The sequence below is a fragment of the Prionailurus viverrinus genome, chromosome B2 (assembly GCF_022837055.1).
Source record: "Prionailurus viverrinus isolate Anna chromosome B2, UM_Priviv_1.0, whole genome shotgun sequence".
NCBI lineage: Eukaryota > Metazoa > Chordata > Mammalia > Carnivora > Felidae > Prionailurus > Prionailurus viverrinus.
Genome location: NC_062565.1, coordinates 94,784,012 through 94,806,012, shown reverse-complemented (window position 1 = coordinate 94,806,012; position 22,001 = coordinate 94,784,012). Strand labels below are relative to the sequence as shown.

At 37.2% G+C, this 22,001-nt stretch overlaps 1 protein-coding gene and 1 pseudogene across 4 annotated transcripts in view; both read left to right on the top strand.

The window, feature by feature from the left end:
* HACE1 (HECT domain and ankyrin repeat containing E3 ubiquitin protein ligase 1) overlaps positions 1-22,001 on the top strand; it is a 122,142-nt gene that overhangs the window by 58,630 nt on the left and 41,511 nt on the right. For 3 of the 4 annotated variants that reach the window (XM_047858729.1, XM_047858731.1, XM_047858732.1), the window contains 3 exons: positions 5,037-5,371; positions 5,854-5,922; positions 6,162-6,249. In XM_047858729.1, coding sequence (XP_047714685.1) covers positions 5,037-5,371; positions 5,854-5,922; positions 6,162-6,249 — 492 coding nt within the window. The remainder of the gene's footprint in view (positions 1-5,036; positions 5,372-5,853; positions 5,923-6,161; positions 6,250-22,001) is intronic. The other variant, XM_047858730.1, reaches the window with a different exon arrangement.
* Positions 2,437-3,026, top strand: LOC125165638 (translationally-controlled tumor protein-like; annotated as a pseudogene).

Below are 22,001 nucleotides of genomic sequence, written 5' to 3'. Positions count from 1 at the left end.
TTTAACATCCTGTTACTAGTTTTCTGATTTATCTTAGAAATCTTTTAAGTTAATCTTAACACTTAGCCATTTTTTCAGTGTTAAGAGATTTTTATCTAATGCCTTGGGAACTTCGGAGCATCTGAAGGAGAAGGTAGTTATGTTTATTGAAGCAGTGTGAACATGGGGAACAAAATTTAGACTTATTGAATCTTGATATGCTCTTCTTTTGTGACTAGTAAGCTGTGACTGTTAATACTTACATAGAATTGTAATTGGGAAAGTTTGGAAGCTGAGAATGATTGAGAAACTTTTAACTTCAAAATCTTATATTTTGGATTGTAACATTTGACATTGTCAAATTGAGAATAGTGAGACTATACTGTTAAATTTCAAGAGAGTATTTCAAGATACTATTAAAGAACTTAATTTAGTAATGCTTTCCTGTCAAATTCATATCTCATGTTGGTACATGGATCTTAAATTTTTAAAAAATTGTCCAGCAAGTTTGAGACTATATACTATAGCTTTGAAATAGAACTTAAAATGTTTTGAAAATTATGTATGATTGTCAATAATGTGAAATGAAGCAATATTTCACAATGGTGAGATCTGCTAATGTTTTCCATAGTCATTGACTCATTTTTCAGTAAAAGTTGATATATATGGTGCTTTATATCTTTATTTTTTTGGTGCTTTGTGTCTTAGCTAATGTTTTTATCGTTATTATTTATGAATATAGAAAGCATCATAGATAAGGCTTGAAATGGTTTATTTTTAATTTTAAAAATTTATTTTAATCCTTTTTATCTGTGGCTAGTACCACAGTTAGAAATTAAAGTTATTTTCACAGTACTTTTTTTGTTGTTGAGGCATGAACTTTGTGAACAGATCTTCAAAGGAAAACTCTGTAGGTAAAAATACCTTGAGGTTGGGATTTAGTTTTAATACATATGTGAATGAAGAAAAAAAAGCTACGAAAAAAGAGAAAAGAAGGGCCTAAGATGACGTACTACTTCTTTTTTCTCCTCATTCTCTTTTAATTTTTGCTGTGTTCCTTTATTGAAACTCTTTCTAGACTATCATTTTTACACAGATATGGGCTTTAAAAATTATTTCTGGATTATTCAAAACTTGCCTTTAATTTTTATACATTGTCAGTATTTAAAAATAGGATTGTTGGGTGCCTGAGCGGCTCAGTCAGTTAAACGTCCAACTCATGATCTCAGCTCAGGTCTTGAGCTCAGGGTTGTGAGTTTGAACCCCTCTTTGGGCTCCATGCTGGGTGTGGAACCTACATTAAAAAAAAAAAAAAGAGAGAGAGAAAGAAAAAAATGGGATTGTTGCTGGTTGTTGCTGGTACAGGCTCAGTGCTCTCATCTGTGTGAGCAGCAGGTATCATTTCTTGCCTTAGGCTTCATCTCTATCCAGTGTGCTGTTTTTCTAGGTTGCAGTCCTCATTTAGAGGCCAATTATTCCTTTTGCCTTTTGTTTCAAGAAGTTTTACATTACCACCTGTTCTTTCTATTTTGGAAGTTCATTTTGTGATGTAAAGCTAAAAGTTTTACTGACGTAAAATGTTCTTTTTCATTCTTTATAGCAGGTTTGATGTTTTGCTCACGAGAATTAAGACATTTTCTGTGCAGGTATCATGTCAGTGTTTATGGCAGCTGGTGCCTCTTATCCTTCCTTTGAAGCAGCTCAGGCATCCTGAATCTTGCAGCTGCTATGCCTAACCATGGAAGAGCCCTCTTTGTTGGGGAGAGGGGTGCTTATTTCAACCTCAGAGAGTATAATCAGTTTCTCACTTTGCCTACCTGTTTATGTAGTATGTACTAACTAAATATTTGTTGAAAGAAGGGACTAGGTTTTTGCTGATGATAGGGGGAGCTTTTTTGCTTTATTTTGTTTTGTTTTCTGCTTTTTGGTTTAATGTTTAAGTGAAGACTTAAGCTTGATTTAATTATTTGCAAATCTAGTAAGTCAAATAAAAATTCTCAAAAAGACAATGTTCTGCAAGCCTGAAGAAAAGCTGAACACATAGCAGAAGAACTTGTTAGAAAATAATGATAAAGAATTTCCTGGAAGAACATGTTATTTAAACATTTCTTAAACTTCCAATTATAGTTGTGTAATCTCTTTCCGTAAAGTAAGATTTTAATATTTAAAAGTAACATTTCTTTTGGTTGAAATATTGTGGGTCTTTCTGAAGCGCATCGTCTAGTTTGTAGCATTCTGTGATCCCATAAGAAACAAAAAGATTAACTCTTATATTCATTTGCAGAAAGACAGTTTATCATTCTCAACAGTATTATTTAAAATGGTATATAGCTTTTCAAACTCCCCCTGCCCCCCAACTTCTTCGTCACACCCCCAGTGTGACGTCTTCTGCACTGCGTTTAGGGCTCCCTGCTCCTGCTAAGATAGTGCTGCCATCGTCTCTCTCCAGATGCCATCATGATTATCTACCAGGACCTCATCAGTCATGATGAGATGTTCTCTGACATCTATAACATCTGGAGATCATGGGTGGGTTGTGCCTGGAGGTGGAGGGGAACATGGTTTGTAGGACCGAGGGTAACATTGGAGGATCGTTCATTGGTGGAAATGCCTCCGCTGAAGGTCATGTGTATGAAGGTACCAAAAGCACAGTAATCACTGGTGTTGATGTTGTCATGAACCATCACTTGAAGGAAACCAGCTTCACAAAAGAAGCCTACAAGAAGTACATCAAATGAAATCAATCCAAGGCAAGCTCGAAGAAAAGAGGCCAGAAAGAGTAAAACCTTTTATAACAGGGCCTGCAGAACGAATCAGGCACATCCTTGCTAATTTCAAAAATGACCACTTCTTTATTGATGAAAACATGAATCTAGATGGCATGGTTGCCCTGCTGGACTACCGTGAGAGTGGTGTGACCCCACATACGTCCTTTAATGATGGTTTAGAAATGGAAACATGTTAACAAATTTGGCTGTTACTCTGGATGTATCCCCTGTTGTCATAACTGGTGGCTCCTCATCCACACAACACCAGGACTTAGACAAATGGGACTGATGTCATCTTGAGCTCCTCATTGATTTTGACCTTGATTTATTTGGAGTAGAGGCATTGTTTTTAAGAAAAAAAAATACGCATTTAAACTCATTTGAGAGAATGGCCTCTTCGTTTAGTACATATTTAAATCCACTCTGTGTAGTGTCCTGGGGAAGCTAGAGCCTGGTTGTAGACTACTGCTAGAAAGCATAAGACTTCCTGCAGATAAGTCTACAGTGAGAACTACTTCTGGGACTGCAGTATTAAAAACAAGAATCCAAAGTCTTAATTCTGAGTTCAAGTAAACGGAAAGACCATGCTCATAGCTGTGCCAATATTTGAAGTGGATTCTTTACACATTTCATCACCTACAAACAGAAGTAGTGAACTCTGGGAAAGATTACTAAAAGAATAAAAAGAGACTAATACAGTTGGAAGCAAAAACAAAACAAAACAATAGTGTAGGAATGAAGGAGCATTTAAGTGCTATCTTTCTCCTTGACCCTGACTGTTAATTTTTATTTGGGGTTAAAAATGTTCTTGCAGACCTTTTTTCCCACCAGTTTTATTGAGATATAATTGACATATAACATTGTGTAAGCTCAAGGTGTATAATTTGATAATTTGATACACATATACATTACCACAATAAGGTCAGTTAACACATCCTTCACTCACATTATTACCATTTTCTTGTCATGGTGACAACATTAAAGCTTTACTTTCATAGTAACTTAAAAAAATTTTTTTTTAATGTTTATTTATTTTTGAGAGAGATAGAGCATGAGCAGAGGAGGGGCAGAGAGAGAGGGAGACATAGAATCTGAAGCAGGCTCCAGGCTCTGAGCTGTCAGCACAGAGCCCAACATGGGGCTCAAACTCATGAACCATGAGATCGTGACCTGAGCCGAAGTCAGACGCTTAAGCGACTGAGCCACCCAGGTGCCCCATGGTAGCTTTCAATTTATGGTACAGTATTGAAAACTAGACATGATGTTGCATATTAGATCCCTGGTAGCATTCTTTTGATAGTACTTGGGCATTTATACTTCTGCTTGTTAAAAATTACTAGTTATTAGGGATGATGTAAATATTTCATCTCCTTTAGTACTTAGTCCTGTTGTAGCATTTGTGATTACATAATACTTTAAAAAGAAAATTTCATTTGCTGTTAGTTTACAAAAGACATTTCATTATTTTTAAAAGGAATATTTTAAATAGTGTAAAAAAAAGAAACAGTTTACTCCCTCCCTTTTTCTTTTTCAAGCTGTTAATCTTTACTTGGAATTAAGGATTTGCTAGGCAGTTTTGATAGTTACTAGTCATTAGATGGAATTTGTGTATATGTGTATGAAAGCATATGCATGTATGTGCATATATATAAATATTATGTAAAATTTTTAAATTTCTCTCCATAAATTTTCAAAATTCTATGAATTACATGAAAAGAGTACAATAAAGCTTTTATTTTTTAAGTTTATTTCTTTTAGTGATCTCTACACTCTCTGTGGAGCTTGAACTCACAACCCTGAGATCAAGAGTCACATGCTCCACCAGCTAACCCAGGCAGGCACCCCAGAACCAAACTGTTCATTAGACTTTTTAGGACTTCTTATTTTTTTTTAATTGAAAAAAGACAGTTGAAAATTGTTAACACACGAATATAGTAAAGGTTGGGGGATTGTATATTTAAAAATAATATATGCTTTTAGAACTAAATATTTGAAAATTTTTAAAAGAGGAAAGATTGCTTATGAATTTTTTGTTAGATTTTAGGTTTTACCTTTTTATTCCAAGGAGTAAATAAATAGAAATTAAATTTTTGCTATAAATGAAGAAATTGTTATTTATGTGGCATTCATATGTTTTGTTATTTACCTTCAGGCACTGCTGTCACATTAACTTGGGAAAGGAGCAGTAGCTAGAGTAAATTTTCTCTTTTATAATATTTGCTTGAGTGAGTTTTTTTATCCTGGAGTTTAAGAATGATGTTAAAAAAAACCCTTCTGTTTTTCTCCTAGCCTCTTGAATTGCTTTGGCACTCATTAGATGAATGGCTAGTTTTAATAGCTACAGAATTGATGAAAAACAAGAAGGATTCAACGGATATCACTTCTATTTTGCTGAAACAAAAAGGCCAAGATCAAGATGGTACTTCCATTCCTCCATTTGAACCTCCAGGACCTGGGAGCTATGAAAATCTATCCACTGGCACAGGGGAATCTAAACCAGATGCTCTTGGAGGGAAACAGGAAGCCAGTGCAGACTGTCAGGATGTTATTTCTATGACAGCTAACCGGCTAAGTGCTGTCATTCAAGCCTTTTACATGTGCTGTTCTTGTCAGATGCCCCCAGGGTAAGAAGGTTTCTGCTTATTATTTCCTTTTCTGATAGATGAAGAAAAGCTATGATTTTTTGGTAATTTCAGTAACAAACAATAATTTGTTGATTTGGGGTTCTGTTTTGATCTGTTTTAGGACACTCATCGTACTAATCTAGAATTGGTTTAAAATATTTGAGTTTTAAGCATTATATAAATGATTAACATGTAGAATGGTGAATGTCACTTTGTGCAGGATTACTTAATTTTGTATTCAAAGTGTGTAGAGCAGAGATGTTTAAATTTCAAGGTTTTTAAAAAGTCACTGTTCATATCCTCTGTTAATGAAAAGTTCTATATATTTTTTCATCTTATAAATTGACTAGGCATGCCTAGTTTTCCAAACACAGATCTTTTTTTTTCTTCTGCTAGGAGCCAGTCCAATTGTATACATAGTTACCAGATTTGCTTTATCACCAATTTCCGTCCATACGTTCTGATTTTTTTATCCCCCACAGAATGACTTCACCCCGTTTCATTGAATTTGTCTGCAAACATGATGAAGTTTTAAAATGCTTTGTTAATAGGTAAGGCTTTCTTGGATTCATAGATCGCTCTTGTAGGCTTTTCTTTCTTTGCTTACAGTGTTTATCTCAACAGAAATAATGTTTTTTTCTGTTACAATTCAAAAAATGCTCAATGATAAGTAAAAATATAGTAGGTGTAGATTAATATTTTTCTTTTGTTTCAGTATCTGTATATCTGAATTTGCATTTCACTTATTCATCCTTCCTGTCCATTTAAACAAAATATATTTTTCTTTTAGAAATCCCAAAATTATATTTGACCACTTTCACTTCCTCCTTGAATGTCCTGAGTTGATGTCAAGATTCATGCATATCATAAAAGCACAGGTAGAGATTTCTCTTAATCTTGTTTTTAGTCTGTCTAATGAAAATTAGTTTTTTAATTTGAATACTTTTTAGTGAAATAATTATTATACTTGAGACCTCTTGCTAGAAGAGGAGTGAAATTACCTTATTCTTTACTTCAGTATGTGGAATTACATTAATATGTTACATTAGTATGAGGGGCATTTTTTTTATCTTCAAGAAGTGTGTACTGAGTGTCCAGTGTGTGCAAAAGCTTGTGCAAAGACAACAGAACACATTGCCACATTTCCTGAAATGAGTTTTATGGAGCATTAGTCCTATAAGGCTGATGGTCCTTGAGGAAAGGATTTTATCCCTAAATACGTTTGGAAAATACAATATGCCCTGTTGGAGATTTGTAAAGCGTATCAGCAGCTTGTTAAAAGGCTTTGAGAAACCCTTTGGTAAAAATAGTGATTTAACTTTCTTAATCCTCCAAATTTATTTGACCTGAGATCCTTTCCCCCACCAGGGTTCATTCCACATACCTCATGTTTTGTGAAACATGCTAGGGAAAAGTTTTTTTGCTACTTACTAGCTATGTAATTTTGGGCACATTTCCAACATCCTTGAGCCTTGGTTTCTTCATCTATAAAATAGAGATAATGACACCAACCTCAAAAACTATGTGAAGAATAAATTTTAAATAATAACTGGTATATGTGTTCAATAAATGGCAGTTATTTGGAGATAGAAAACATATGTCCTTTCTCCACAAAGATCTTAATTCAGTCTAGCAGGTAAGATAATAAATGTACCTATAAAAGAGTAATTACATCATTATCTGACTGCCTAGGACTTTAAGGGAGGAAGACTTTGCTTCTGCCTGCTATAGTCAAGGAAACTTTTAAAAAGAGGAGGTGGATTTTATGCTGGACCTTGAAAAACAATTTTGCTTGGAGTGAATTGGGTAGATGAACATTCTAGCCAAGATATGGTCCAAGGCTTGTAGATGAAGAAGTATATAAAATTACAGTGGTTGAAGCAGAAATGTTGTGTAGGTGAGGAGTGAGGTGTAATTCTGGAAAGGTAGTTTGGGGTCATGCTGTGTTAAGCCTTGATTGCCAGATTGAAGAATCTTCTTTGTTTTCTAGGCTGTCAGCAGCCCCTGATAACTTTTCATTCAGGAGAATGATATGATCCTGGCAAAATTTTAAAAAATAATTTGTCAGAAGTGTAGGACAGACTGGAAGCTGTGGTTTGGTTAGTAATCATAAGGTAGATATTATAGGTGTTTTTAAATCTTTTTAGGGACACTGACCCTTTCAGAAATTAAAGCTAAGAACTAATTCTTATAAAATTATACACCTGTATATAAGTATCCTTTTGACATGTGTTAAAAATGATAATGTGAAAGAGAAGATAGTAATAATAACATTTCTTGAATGCTGACTTTAGGTCAGTTACCATATTATTTGCTTTACTTGGGTTATTTTCATAGCAATCATGCGAGATGGGTACTCTTGAACTGAAGAGATTATGTAGCTTGTTTAAGTCATTCAGCTACCAAGTGGGAGAACCAGGATTTAAGGGTCTGTCTGGTTTTTAAATTCATTTTCCTAATCTAAACTATGTGACTCCATTCTAGGGCAAATGAAATTATAGGTGTAAGAAGCTTTTTGTTTTTGAAAGAGATAGTTTGCTATTCTTAATATTATCTCTGCTTTTATTATCTTTTATTATCTGTGCATTTATTTTCCTCTTCCCTTCCTGAACAATTTAGTCAAAAGCATCTGCATTAAGAGGTCCACTGTTTTTACCTATAGAGGAAGTTTTGTTGCCTGGCCAGAGTGAGGAAGGTGTTCACATGCATAATGGCCTAATGTGTGGTTTTGGAGCATGGGTGTGGTAAGGAGGTTGTCTGTGTAGAAGAGGGGCTCAGCATGGAGTATGTGAGTTGGAAGAGCATATGGAGGATGTCCAGCATGGAGGGCGGTGACAGTTGCTAAGAGTAGACTGACAGAGCCCGGGTAGGGTAGAGGGCATCGGTGTAGTAAAGTATGCATGTCCGTGACAGGAGATTGGTTACACAGAGGGTGGGTCAGTTCATCAAATAAGTAAGTATACTTCATATGGGAGCCTGGTTTCTCAGTGTTGGAGGGAGGAGTTACAAAATGGAGAACAGAATGAACCATATGCTGTTGGATTAGAATTGGACGTATCAGTGTGAACTTACAGTTTTCAGTGTAGATTGATAGCTATAGCAAACCTGGCACCCAGTTTTTGGCTTCTGAACACCGTTCTCAATTAACTAGTGCTCTTTGGAGAAATGGGTTATTTCACGGCTGAGTCAGGGAACATACAAGATGAGCCTGGAACCTCTTATAATGCAAGAAAGTTTCTCGAAGAGTGATAGGATTATGTCAGAATGACACAGAACCAACTTGAATGGACTCCACTGGCCAAAGCTAAATGATGTGAACATCTGAATAAATAATGATGGCAAAATATTACAAATAAAATTGAAACCTGTAAGTCTATATTGAAAAAGTTAATGAATAAATGGAAAGTTTGATGAAGCAGGGAGTATGTTTACAGTCTCAAAGTATCTACTGAAAGAATAGTTAAAAATTACAGAGATTAAAAACTACAGTGGAAAAACTTGGCAGTGATCAAAACAGACATATCAGTGTGCCAGCTGATAGGATGCACTGAGACTGGCATCATTTTTATATTCCTGCCAAAGATGTATACCCTGAATTTAATCTTGAGAATGTCAGACTAACTCTAGAGGAGGGACATTCTCGAAAATAATTGACCTGCAGTTTTTATAAATTTTTTTTAATGTTTTTATTTATTTTTGAGACAGGAGAGACAGAGCATGAGCAGGGGAGGAGCAGAGAGAGAGGGACACACAGAATCTGAAGCAGGCTTCAGACTCTGAGCTGTTAGCACAGAGCCCGATGTGGGGCTGGAACTCAAGGACTGTGAGATCATGACCTGAGCCGAAGTCGGATGCCCAACTGACTGAGCCACCCAGGCACCCCATGACCTGCAGTTTTTAAAACTATCAATCAAGGTCATGAAAATTACGAACACACTGAAGAACTGTACTTGAGTGAAAGAGACATGACAGCTAAATGCAATTCATCAGTCATGATGCTATAAAGGATATTATTAGGAAATTGGTAAGACTTGAAATGGGGTCTAAGGATTAGCTATAGTAATGTACCAGGGTTAATTTCTTGATTTTGATGGTTGTTACCTGGTTATGTAGGAGGATTCTCTTGTTTGTAGGAAATACAACACTGAAGTATTTAAGGGTGACTGGATTTCATGGTGGCAGCTTACTCTCATATAAGGGAAAAAAATACTTGTACTCTACTGTACTTAGAAATTTTCTGTAACTTGGAGGCAGAAAACAAGAAGGGTAAAAAAAAACAAAAAACAAAACAATTACCTGGGGTAAGGGGTTGAATTCTTATTCTGTTGGTGGCTAAAGGAAGAGATGTTTTGTATGGCTGTACAAATGCTATTAAGAGGAGCCTGTAATCAGTCTTGTGAATTATTTTATGGAAGTGCAGGTACTCAGAAAGTTTATATACAAAAACGTGCCCTTCAGCTTTGTAGTTGTATATAAATGTGTTTTGATCTTCCAGATATCTTATTAGCTTTTGAAGATAACATTTTGTACGTTTTAATGTTCCATTTGAATTACTTTAAAAAATGCCATTTGCTTTTATTTCTTGGTTCATATTTTATAGATAATATCTTACAATAGGGGAATACATTTTCTGTCATGTTAAATAATTTTAACATTATTCCAAATGATAATAAGAACAATATGTATTTATTGAGCATTCTGAGTCTTGAGTATTTCCCCAAGTTACTTAACTAACCTTTTATTGCTTCACTTTTCTCTTCTGTGAAATGGGGATGATAAGAGTCCCTTTTTCTCTTAGTGTTGTGAGAATTACATGTGAAAGTGCATGTGAAGTACTTAAAACAGTACCTGTTCACATCCATAGGTGCTTTAATAATTGTTAGCTAATTAATGATTATAGTTATGATTCTTAGGATCTCTATTTGCATTATTTCATTTAATCCTCATAGTTAGACCTTGAAATATTTTCCCTATTTTACAGGTGGGAAAGCAAGTTCTGAGAGGTTTACTAATTTCCCTAAGGTCATAAACTTAGTAGTGACAGAGCCAGTATTCTAAACCATGTGTATCAAACTTCAAAGCCCCTACATAAATACATTACTTCTGTGTAATGTTTTTTTTTTTCTTACCAGAGTTTAGAAATAATCAGCATTAAAACTGAAAGCACTTTATATTCTAGTTTATTAAAATTTATATGCCCAGAAGTTTTATAACAACAGCAATGCTTTATTCAGAATGGAAAGACTATTAGAAGTATGAACAAGATTATACATTTAACTTTATTATTTTTAATACATATATCTTTTTCTGTTATTTCATTTTTTGTTTCAAGTTTTTATTTAAATTCCAGTTAACATATAGTGTAATATTGGTTTCAGGAGTAGAATTTAGTGATCCATCCTTACATATAACACCCAGTGCTCATTTCAAGTGCATTTCTTATTACCCATCACCCATCTAGCTCAATCCCTGCTCATCTACCCTCTGTCAATCTCAGTTTGTTCTCTATAATTAAGAGTCTCTTATGGTTAGCTTCCCTCTTTTTTTTCCCCTTTCCCCTATGTTTATCTGTTTTGTTTCTTAAATGCACAGATGAGTGAAATCATGTGGTATTTGTTTTTCTCTGATGGACTTGTTTCACTTAACATAATACCCTCTAACTCCATCCACGTCGTTGCAAATGGTAAGATTTCATTCTTTTTGATCATCAAGTAATATTCCATTGTGTATATATACCACATCTTCTTTATCCATTCATCTGTCGATGGACATTTGGCCTCTTTCCATAATTTGGCTATTGTTGATAGTGCTGCTGTAAATATCAGGGTGCATGTGTCCCTTCAAATCAGTATTTTTGTATCCTTTGGGTAAATACCTACTAGTGCAATTGCTAATTCATAGTGTAGCTCTAATTTTAGCATTTTGAGGAACCTCCATACTGTTTTCCAAAGTGGCTGCACCGGTTTGCATTCCCACCAGCAGTGTAAGAGAGTTCTACTTTCTCTGCATCCTCACCATCACCTGTTGTTTATTGTTAATTTTAGCCTTCCTGACTGGTGTGAGGGGGTATCTCATTGTAGTTTTGATTTGTATTTGTCTGATGATGACTGATGTTGAGCGTCTTCTCATGTGTCTGTCAGCCATCAGTTGTCTTTGGAAAAATGTCTATTCGTGGCTTCTGCCCATTCCTTTTTTTTTTGTAGGCTTCACACCTAGCACAGAGCCCAAAGTGAGGCTTGAACTCACGACCGTGAGTTTAAGAGTTGGACACAACTGACTGAGCCACACACGCACCCCTCTTCTGCCCGTTTCTTAACTGGATTATTTGGTTTTTGGGTGTCGAGTTTGATAAGCTCTTTATAGATTTTGGATACCAACCCTTTATCAGATATGTCATTTGCAAATATATTCTCCCATTCCGTCAGTTGCCTTTCACTTTTGTTGATTGTTTTCTTTGCTGTGCAGAGGCTTTTTATCTTCATGAAGTCCAAATAGTTCATTTTTACTTTTGTTTCCCTTGCCTCCAGTGATGTGTCTGGTACGAAGTTGCTTCAGCTGAGGTCAAAGAGGTCGCTGCCTGTGTTCTCTTCTAGGATTTTGATTGTTTCCTGTCTTACATTTAGGTCTTTCTTTCATTTTGAATTTATTTTTGTATATAGTGTAAGAAAGTGGTCAGTTTCCTTCTTCTGCTTGTTGCTGTCCAGTTTTTGCAACACCAGTTGTTCAAGAGATGGTTGTTTTTCCATCGGATATTCTTTCCTGCTTTGTCAGTGATGAGTTAACCATATAGTTGTGGGTCCATAAATAAATCACACTTGACCATGGTGAATAATTCTTTTAATGTACTGTTGAATTCAATTTGCTAGTATGTTGAGAATTTTTGCATCCATGTTCATCAGGGATATTGGCCTGTAATTCTCCTTTTTAGTGGGGTCTTTGGTTTTGGAATCAAGGTAATCCTGGGCTTGTAGAATGAGTTTGGAATGAAGGTTTTCTTTCCATTTCTATTTTTTTGGAACAGTTTGGGAAGAATATGTATTAACTCCTTAAATTTTTGGAATTCCCAGAATTCCCCTGGGAAGCCATCTGGCCCTGGACTTTTGTTTGTTGGGAGATTTTTGATTACTGATTCAATTTCTTTGCTGATTATGGGTCTGTTCAAATTTTCTATTTCTTCCTGTTTCAGTTTTGGTAGCTCATATGTTTCTAGGAAATTATCTATTTCTTCCAGATTGCCCAATTGGTTGGCATATAATTTTTCATAATATTCTCTTACAATTGTTTGTATTTCTGTGGTGTTGATTTTGATCTCTCCTCTTTCATTTGTGATTTATCTATATGAGTCCTTTCTCTTTTCTTTTTTATAAGTCTGTCTAGGGCATTATTAATTTTATTAATTCTTTCAAAGAACCAGCTCATAGTTTAATCCACCTGTTCTGTGTTTTGTTGTTGTTGTTGTTATTTATATATCAGTTATTTCTGCTCTAATCTTTATTATTTTCCTTCTTCTGCTGGCTTTAATCTTTATTTGCTGTTCCTTTTCTAAGGTTAGGTTGTGTATTTGAGACTTTTACTTACTTCTTGAGGTAGACCTGTATTGCTATATACTTCCCTCTTATACCACTTTTGCTGCATTCCAAAGGTTTTGGAGTGTTGTGTTTTCATTTTCATTTGCTTCCACATATTTTTAAATCTTTATCTTTAATTTCCTGGTTGACCCTTTCATTCTTTAGTAGGATGTTCTTTAACTTAACGTCCATGTATTTATGTATTATGGTCTTTCCAAGTTTTTTCTTGTGATTGACTTCAAGTTTCCTAGTGTTGTGGTCTGAAAATATGCATGGTATGATCTCGATCTTTTTGTACTTGTTGAAGCTTGATTTGTCACCCAGTATGTGGTCTGTTCTGGAGAATTTTCCATGTGCACTCAAAAAGAATGTGTATTTTGTTGCTTTAGGATGAAATGTTCTGAATATATATGTTAAACCCATCTAGTCCAGTGTGTCATTCAAAGCCATTGTTTTCTTGTTGGGTTTTCTGTTTGTATGATCTGTTCATTGTTGTAAGTGGGTATTAAAGTCCCCTTCTATTATTATATTGTTATCATGAGTTTCTTTATGTTTGTTATTGATTTGTGTATTTGGGTTCTCTCAAGTTGGAGGCATAAATACTTAGAATTGGTAGATGTTCTTATTGGTTAGACCCCTTAATTATGACACAGTGTCCTTCTTCATCTCCTGTTACAGTCCTTAGTTTAAAATGTAGTTGGTCTGATATAAGTATGGCTACTGTGGCTTTCTTTTGACATCTATTAGCATGGTAAATGGTTCTCCATTCCCTCACTTTATAAAATTTTTTTTTTCCACATTTATTTATTTTTTGGGACAGAGAGAGACAGAGCATGAACAGGGGAGGGGCAGAGAGAGAGGGAGACACAAAATCGGAAACAGGCTCCAGGCTCTGAGCCATCAGCCCAGAGCCCGACGCGGGGCTCGAACTCACAGACCGTGAGATCGTGACCTGGCTGAAGTCAGACGCTTAACCGACTGCGCCACCCAGGCGCCCCTCCATTCCCTCACTTTAAATCTGCAGGTGTCTTTAGATCTAAAATGAGTCTTTTGTGGGCAACATGTAGATAGGTCTTGTTTTTTTTTGTTTGTTTGTTTATTTGTTTGTTTTATTTTTTAATCCATTCTGATACCCTGTGTCTTTTGATTGGAGCATTTATTCTCTTTATATTCAGCGTTATTACTGATAGATACAAATTTAGTGCCATTGTATTACCTATAAAGTCAGTGGTTCTGGAGATTTTTCTCTGTTACTTTCTAGTCTTTGTTGCTTTTGGTCTTTCCTAGTCAAAGGGTCCCCTTTAATATTCTTGTAGGGCTTGTTTAGTGGTCATGAACTCCTTTAGTTTGCTTGTCTGGCAAGTTCTTTAAGTCTCCTATTCTAAATGACAGCCTTGATGGATAAAGTATTCTTGGCTGCATGTTTCCCAATCAGCACATTGAATATATCATGCTACTCCCGTCTAACCTGTCAGGTTTATGTGGAGAGATCTGTTGCTAACTTTGTCTTTCCTTGTCGGTTAGGGATTTCCTTTCCCTTGCTGCTTTCAGAATTCTTTCCTTATCTCTGTGTTTTGCAAATTTTACTAGGATATATCTTGGTGTTGGCCTGCTTTTGTTGATTTTAATGGGTGTTCTCTGTGCCTCCTGGATTTGGGTATCTATTTCCTTCTCCAGTTGAGGGAAGCTTTCAGCTATAATTGCCTAAATGAAACTCTGCTCCTTTTCCCCTCTCTTCTTCTGAGAGTCCTATGATGTGAATGTTATTATGCTTTATGGAGTTGCTGTGTACCCTAAGTTTATATTCGTGATCCAGTATTTTTCTCTCCCTCTTCTTTTCAGCTTCAGTATTTTCTACAATTTTATCTTCTATATCATGTGTTCTTATACTTCTTCCATTCTTGTGGTCATTATAGTCTGTTAGTTTTGCATCTCAGTTACAGCATTTTTAAATTTCAGCCTAACTAGTTTTTAGTTTTTCTTTAACTCTGTGGTAAGGATCTCTTTGGTTTCTTCTTTGCTTTTCTTAAGCCCAGCTAGTATCCTTATGATTGTTGTTTTAAAATCTGGGTCCGGCATATTACTTACATCATTTTTGATTAGCTCCCTTTTTTTGTTCTTTTGGGATGAATTCCTTCCTCTTGGCTTTTTGTCTAAGTATTCTGTATATTAGGAAAACCTGTTATGTTTTCTGCTCCTGAGAGTAATGGCTATATTAAAAAGAGATCACATACTGTCCAGGGTCTGATGCTTCAGGAAGTATTTCTGGTATATGCTGTGTGCACTCTGCTGTTGTGTTTTGGCTCCTCTTTCCCTGAGGTCAGTCTTCTGCAGAATTTCTCCTTGCCTGCAGTGGGGGAGTATTTGGACCTTGTCCACTATATGGTGAGTTTTATCTAGATATGTTTTGATCTGTATTATAAAAGGGGCTAGATCCTGTTTCCCCTAGAGCTGAAGCTTTGCAGGACTCTATGGTCATTAGACTTGGTGGGTGTGGGAGGTTTGTGCTGGTCTTCTGGGGGAGGGTCCCACTGCTGATCTGACTCTCAGGCACACTTGCTTTAGTAAAAAAGCACCTGCAGGGCGCCTGCGTGGCTCAGTAAGTTGAGTGTTGACTCTTGATTTTGGCTTAGGTCATGGTCTCACAGTTTGTGGGATTGAGCCCCGCATCTGACGCTGTGCTGGCATCAGGGAGCCTGTTTGAGATTCTCTCTGTGTCCCTCCCCAACGTGTGAGCTCTGTCTCATGCTCTTTCTCTCTCAAAATAGATAAATCAAACATTAAGAAAAGACACCTGCAGAGCGCAGGAGGCACAGAGCTTGGTGCAAGCAGCTGAAGCCTCCACTGTGGGCTCTGTGCTGTCCACTGGAATTTGATGGGCGGGGGTAAACATAGGGTCACCTGGCTCTCTCCTCCCCCAGTGGGAGAGTTTGCACCTGCCGCTGTTCAGGAAACCCTCACAGAAGAGCGAACAGTCTCTCCTCGTTTGTCACAGGTTCCCTCAGATCCCTGACTTCACTCTGTCTGTGTCCAAACCGTCTGCTCACCCGGCAGCCCTGTGCGCCTGTGTTTTATCTCAGGTGTGCCAACTGGATTTCAAAAGTCCAGATTTTAGGGACCCAGCAAGGACCTTCTCTGATCCTCTGGGGCAGGGTCTTGCTACACTGTGTCTGGTGCTGTTTTGTCCCAGAAGGGCAGTTGCACAGGGACTTGGAGTTTATGGTCATGTGCAACAAAAAGCCAGCGTCCAGGTTAGTGGCCCACAGCAGGCGTCTCTGCTCCTGTGCCAACGAATGGGGTAGCTCAGTGTTGCCCACTGGCTCATTTGTCCCTGGAGAGGCAGTGCTTCCTCTTCAAAATGCACTCCAACAAGGGGAACTGGCTCTCCCAGTGCCACCCAGGGGATCCTCAGGCCACACTCTGCTCCCACAGTGAGGGCCTCTGCCATACATTCCACAGAAGCACCTCTGTACCCTCCAGGCTCCATCCAGTGATAGTGGGGACTTCTAAAACTTCAGACTTTGAACTCTGCTGCTTGTAAAAACTTGCGACTATCAGTTCCTCTTGTTTTCCCTGTCAGTGGTTTGGGACAAGTATCTTTTCTTTGCAGTGCCCTGCACAAGAGAGAGTGTGCTCTCTCTCTCTATTTCTCTCCTCTCTCCCTGATCAGGGCTCCTTCCTCTCTGCAGCATTAGGGATTGTTTTCTCCCCCAAATCACGTCTCCACACGTCCTACCTTCCATGATGTGACCTCTTTTTTCCCTCTAGTTGTGCAGTTTGTTCTCTCAGTCCTCAGATCTGTTTCCTTCATATTCAGAATGATTTGATATTTATCTAGGTGTGTTCAAGGAACGAGGCAAGCATAAGGTCCTCCTACTATTCTGTCATCTTTTTTTTTTTTTTAATTTTTTTAACGTTTATTTATTTTTGAGACAGAGACAGAGCGTGAACAGGGGAGGGGCAGAGAGAGAGGGAGACACAGAATCTGAAACAGGCTCCAGGCTCTGAGCTGTCAGCACAGAGCCTGACGCGGGGCTCAAACTCACAGACCGTGAGATCATGACCTGAGCCCAAGTCGGACGCTCAACCGACTGAGCCACCCAGGTGCCCCAACTATTCTGTCATCTTAACTCAACTTAACAACTTATTTTTTTTTTAAGTTTATTTATTTAAGTAATCTCTACACCCAACATGGGGCTTGAACTCATGACCCTCAGATCAAGAATCACATGATCTGACTGAGCCAGCCAGACGCCTTTATACATTTAACTTTTAAAAAGAATCTGCTCTTTCTTACTGAAAGAGCAGACATTAAAAAGCAGAATTTGGGGCACCTGGGTGGCTCAGTCAGTTAAGTATCCAACTCTTGATTTCGGCTCAGGTCATGATCTTGCTGTTCGTGAGTTTGATCTCCACCCCCCTCCATCATGCTCTGCACTGATACCATGGAGCCTGCTTAGGATTCTCTCTCTTCTCTCTCTGCCCCTCCCCTGTGTGTTCACATGCTCTCTCGCTCTCTCTCAAAATAAAATAAACATTTTTTTTAAATAAAATAAATAAGGGGCGCCTGGGTGGCGCAGTCGGTTAAGCGTCCGACTTCAGCCAGGTCACGATCTCGCGGTCCATGAGTTCGAGCCCCGCGTCAGGCTCTGGGCTGATGGCTCAGAGCCTGGAGCCTGTTTCCGATTCTGTGTCTCCCTCTCTCTGCCCCTCCCCCGTTCATGCTCTGTCTCTCTCTGTCCCAAAAATAAATAAACGTTGAAAATAAAATAAAATAAAATAAAATAAAATAAAATAAAATAAATAAAAGGCAGAAGTTAATCTTTCACCGGTTATCTTCACAACAGTATTTTTACTAAGAATTAATAAAAAGTGATATTTAAGCCTTTTGAGGATAAACTAATTCTTAGTTTAGCTCAGATGAAGAAATTTACTGGTGTCCTGTAAATTTCCTGTAAGATAACCTCTTTGTGGTCTTGTGTATTGATTATATTTATTTCTTGAAACTCTTGGCTTTGTGGTATTACACCACCCTGGTCCTCCTTTGACTTTTCTAGCTTTGTGTATCATTTGGCCAAGCAGATTCTCAGTCCTGACTTGTAATCATAAACTCCATTATAGGTGTTTTTTTCCCTATATCTTTAATCTCTTGAACAATAGACCTTACCTTGTGTCCATCTTCAGCTTTGTTCATGACTTTCTTTCTAGTGCTTTAGCTGTGGTACGTTCCAGTATTTATTTCCAAGCTCTTAGTAGTTACATCCCAAATAACCTGAAATTCAGAATATATAAAACCTCATTCATTATCTCTTCACCTCTGCTTCCTAGGAGTTTAGAGGTAGATTGTGAGAGGAGGGTTTTCCCCCTCTAAGCTGTTTCTATCATTAAGTTCTATCTCTAGAGATTTTCTCTTACTTTTCATCTTTATCAAAGAAGTCATGTCTCATTTCCTTTTTGTTCCTCTTTCATCCCATGACCCACACATTATCACCCAGTACTTAACATTTTAACTGTTGCCTAGACAGTCTCCTTTTATTCTGGTGCAACTCACATTTTAATAACCACATTTACCATGTTATTCCTCTGACCAAATACAGTAGCCCCTGTATCCTTCACTTGATTCTCAGGATCCATAATTATGTCATCAATGTACTTGCACAAACTTAATTCCTTCATAATGTGCAGGAATAGAACTCTGGGTATGCCAGCTACCTTCACTTCATCTTCCAGAAAGACAGTTTCTCCTTCTGTGCCTTTCTCCTTGACTCCCTTATCCTGGTGTGCTCTCTTTTCTCCGTGCTTGAGTAAATCTTACCCAGCTTTATATTCCAGTCCAAACTGTGACCTCATGAAAGCTTTGTACTCTCCTCATCTTTGCAGTATGTAAATTCTTAGTGCACTGTAGTCTTCACTTAATGGTTTAGAACTTGATATTATATGTGTATTGTTTGTTTTATGCTAGTCTTACCTCTTTTAACTGTATTAAATCATTTTTAACAATGAAATTGAGATTTTAAAGCTCATATGTTCCCTGCAGTGTTGGCACTTAGTAGGTATGCAATACTGCCTGATTAATCATAAAAATTATGCTTATCTGGCAAATGAATAAAAGGTAGAGATTTCTTTACTGTTCAAGAGATCTTATTTTTCAGTTTTTCGGGTGGAGGAAGGGAAGAAAAAAGGTAACAGTTCCTTTTTAGTTGCCTTATATATTCGGTTGTGTGTTAACTCTCAGCTTACCAATAACCAGTGTTGTGGCTGGACCAGCCTTTGTGGTTCTGAACCCTTCAACAGTAGCCATCAGGAGACTTTGAAAATGAAGGTTTATTACTTACAGGACTTGAAAATTACTCAGCATACCTGAGGCCACGCGGTGAGGTCACTCAGAGAGAGAAAGGGCATAAGCACGCCTGAGCCTGGGGTTCTGCTTTTATTGGGGTTGATGTGGGGGTCTAGGGTTTTGAAGGCTCATTTTTTACTGGTGAATTTAAAACATTAGAGAAGGAATTTAAAGCACAGGAAGAGAAAAAACAAGTGGCCCAAATGGTTAGTTATTAAAATTAACCAAGATTTCTAAAACAAAGGAATCTCAGTGTGAGGAGATGGCCTGGCTCTGTATCTAGTTTTGTGGCTGTGTCCCATACCCCCACCCCCCTACCCCCATTCTTCCCCTTCAGATAGTCCATCTTTGAAGTGGCTGCCACAGCAATCAAAGTTTAAGTCAGGCCCTTGCATTATGAAAAGGCAAACACCCCAAACAAGTGTCAGTGTTTGTAGTCCACTCTGAGGCATCAGAGTCAATGGCGAGGGCCTTAACTGCCTGGGTAGCAGATATAAGTCTTTTATGGGACATGTGTAAAACCCAGTACACATCTAAATAGCACATTGTAATAGCAAAACTTAATAATTATACAGGCAGTAGTCTGATATCCAGTCTGTAGCCATTGTCCCAAATTCGAAAGGTCCAACTATGAAAATAGATCAGTTAAATAGTTGTATCTCATTTCAGGAGGTGGTCTTGCAAGTGGATTCCCAAAGTTAGGCCTATATTTGCAAGAAATCAGGTATTTAATAAGAGGCATTTCTATGGAGTAAAGGAAAAATAAAGGCTAATGGTTGAAGCAAATTGTAAACGGAATCTGAATCTGGAGGGCAGGATTCCTAGATGTTAGGGTCAAAACAGCTTTGCAGTTTGAATTTTTGTGATGATGACATCAGGTGTTCAGGCAAACTCTTTACTGCCCACACAGCAACAGACACGAAGATTGTATATGAGATTGTGATGATTTCTCTGAAGTGTATATCCAGTTATTCCATTCTAGCTCTCATTGTTTTGGAGAAAGGCAATTTTAGTTCTCAATGATTCCAAGTCACAAGGGTGGGAGAAAAACTGGACATGTTAGTTTGGAGAGTTGTAGCCAAATACTGGAAGAAACTAGAAGAATTTATGATCCATTTCAATTTACAGGTAAAAAACAAAACCTCAAGGACAATTAAGAGCACTTAAATCTAATATCTGGAAAGGCATATTACTGAAACATAATTAGGTCTTTCTGCAGTCACCCCCATTTCTATCAGAGATCAGGAAAATAAGGCTCAAGTGTTTGTAAAATAAGTCCAGTCTCTTTAAATTTGGCCTGGTTATTTACATAAGTGCAGCATGAATAGCTACTGACCATATAGACTCTTTTAATTCAGCTTTGCTGAATTTTTCATAAGGAGTCATACATTGAACTTGTAGATGCTTCTCAAGGCTACGAAGCCAAGCCAAGGACTTGGATGTCAGACTTCATCTGTAATACAGATAGATTGGGGTGAATTCCTCATTTTTTGAGGCTCTCAACTATTCTGAGGTTCCTGGGCCTGCCAGGAAGTGACCTTCTTCACTTACCTGGTAAGGCTGCTGGGAACCCTGTATGTAAGGCACCAGACTTTCCCTAGGGGCCTTACTGGTTCCATAAAGTCAACCTTAATTTTTTAAAACTATCTGGTCATATCTGAATCTATGTATGTCTCTCTCAACTATGACATTCCATTCAAAGCCTTGGTAATGTAGCCATTGTTTCCAGTTGTGTCCTGGTACAAGGAGAACAGATTCTTAAGTGAACATATGCAAATAATTGTACTGCTGTGAAAGTATAGTCACTGAGAGTTTCCGAATTCTGGAAGGATCAGATGGAGGGAAAAAGTGATTGTTTCACCTTTGTTCACAAAGGTATATATTTTACCAAATTGCTGTAAGTCATAGCTAGCTTAAGAGAAAACGTTTCCTTCAATCTGGAAAACAGAAGATTAAAGAACCAGCAATATTTCAAACAAAACTCATAAAAAATTATAATTATTCTCTTCAGTTCATTCAGTCCTAGTGATTCTTGGTCGTGATCTTTTTTTTAGCAGTTTTATGAATTTAGTTTTTCCTTAGAGTTCTGTCCGTTCTTACCTAGTTTAGTGGTACGATCTGAAAGTTATCAGAAACCTGGGCTTGTCAGATTCCTTTCCAGGAATCTCCTTGAAGATGAAGCATTTGTGCAAAAGCATCAGAGTGAAACAGTAACTTCTGTAAATGATAAAAGACTTAAGAGTGCTTAAATTTAAAGCTCTGATGAGAGTTAATTATAACACCGCTGACAAGGAAATTTGGCTATTTCTGTGCCACACGTTTTAAGATGATAACTGGAAATGATGACTGATAACATTTCATATCAGATTTTTAGGAATTTTATAGAATTTCTGGAACACTTACATTAATAGCATATATCCATACAAGGATATCCATAAGGAGGGTTTAGTGTTATTTCTTATTTGATAATGCTTCTCTTATAATTTAACATATCAAATAAACCTAGTTAATTCATCATCTCTCTTTTTATAAGGAAAGTAAAGAGATCTTTTGAGATGTTCCAGGGGTTCCCTAGGAAATCCCAGAGTTATTTCCACGTTAAAAGGACTTGATGTAGAATTTGATTTGGGGGACGTTGTCAAAAATATCAAAAGGTTTTAGACACTTGAGTAAATAGGATCACAGATGATTATGAAACAATACTTAAATTATCTACTTAAGT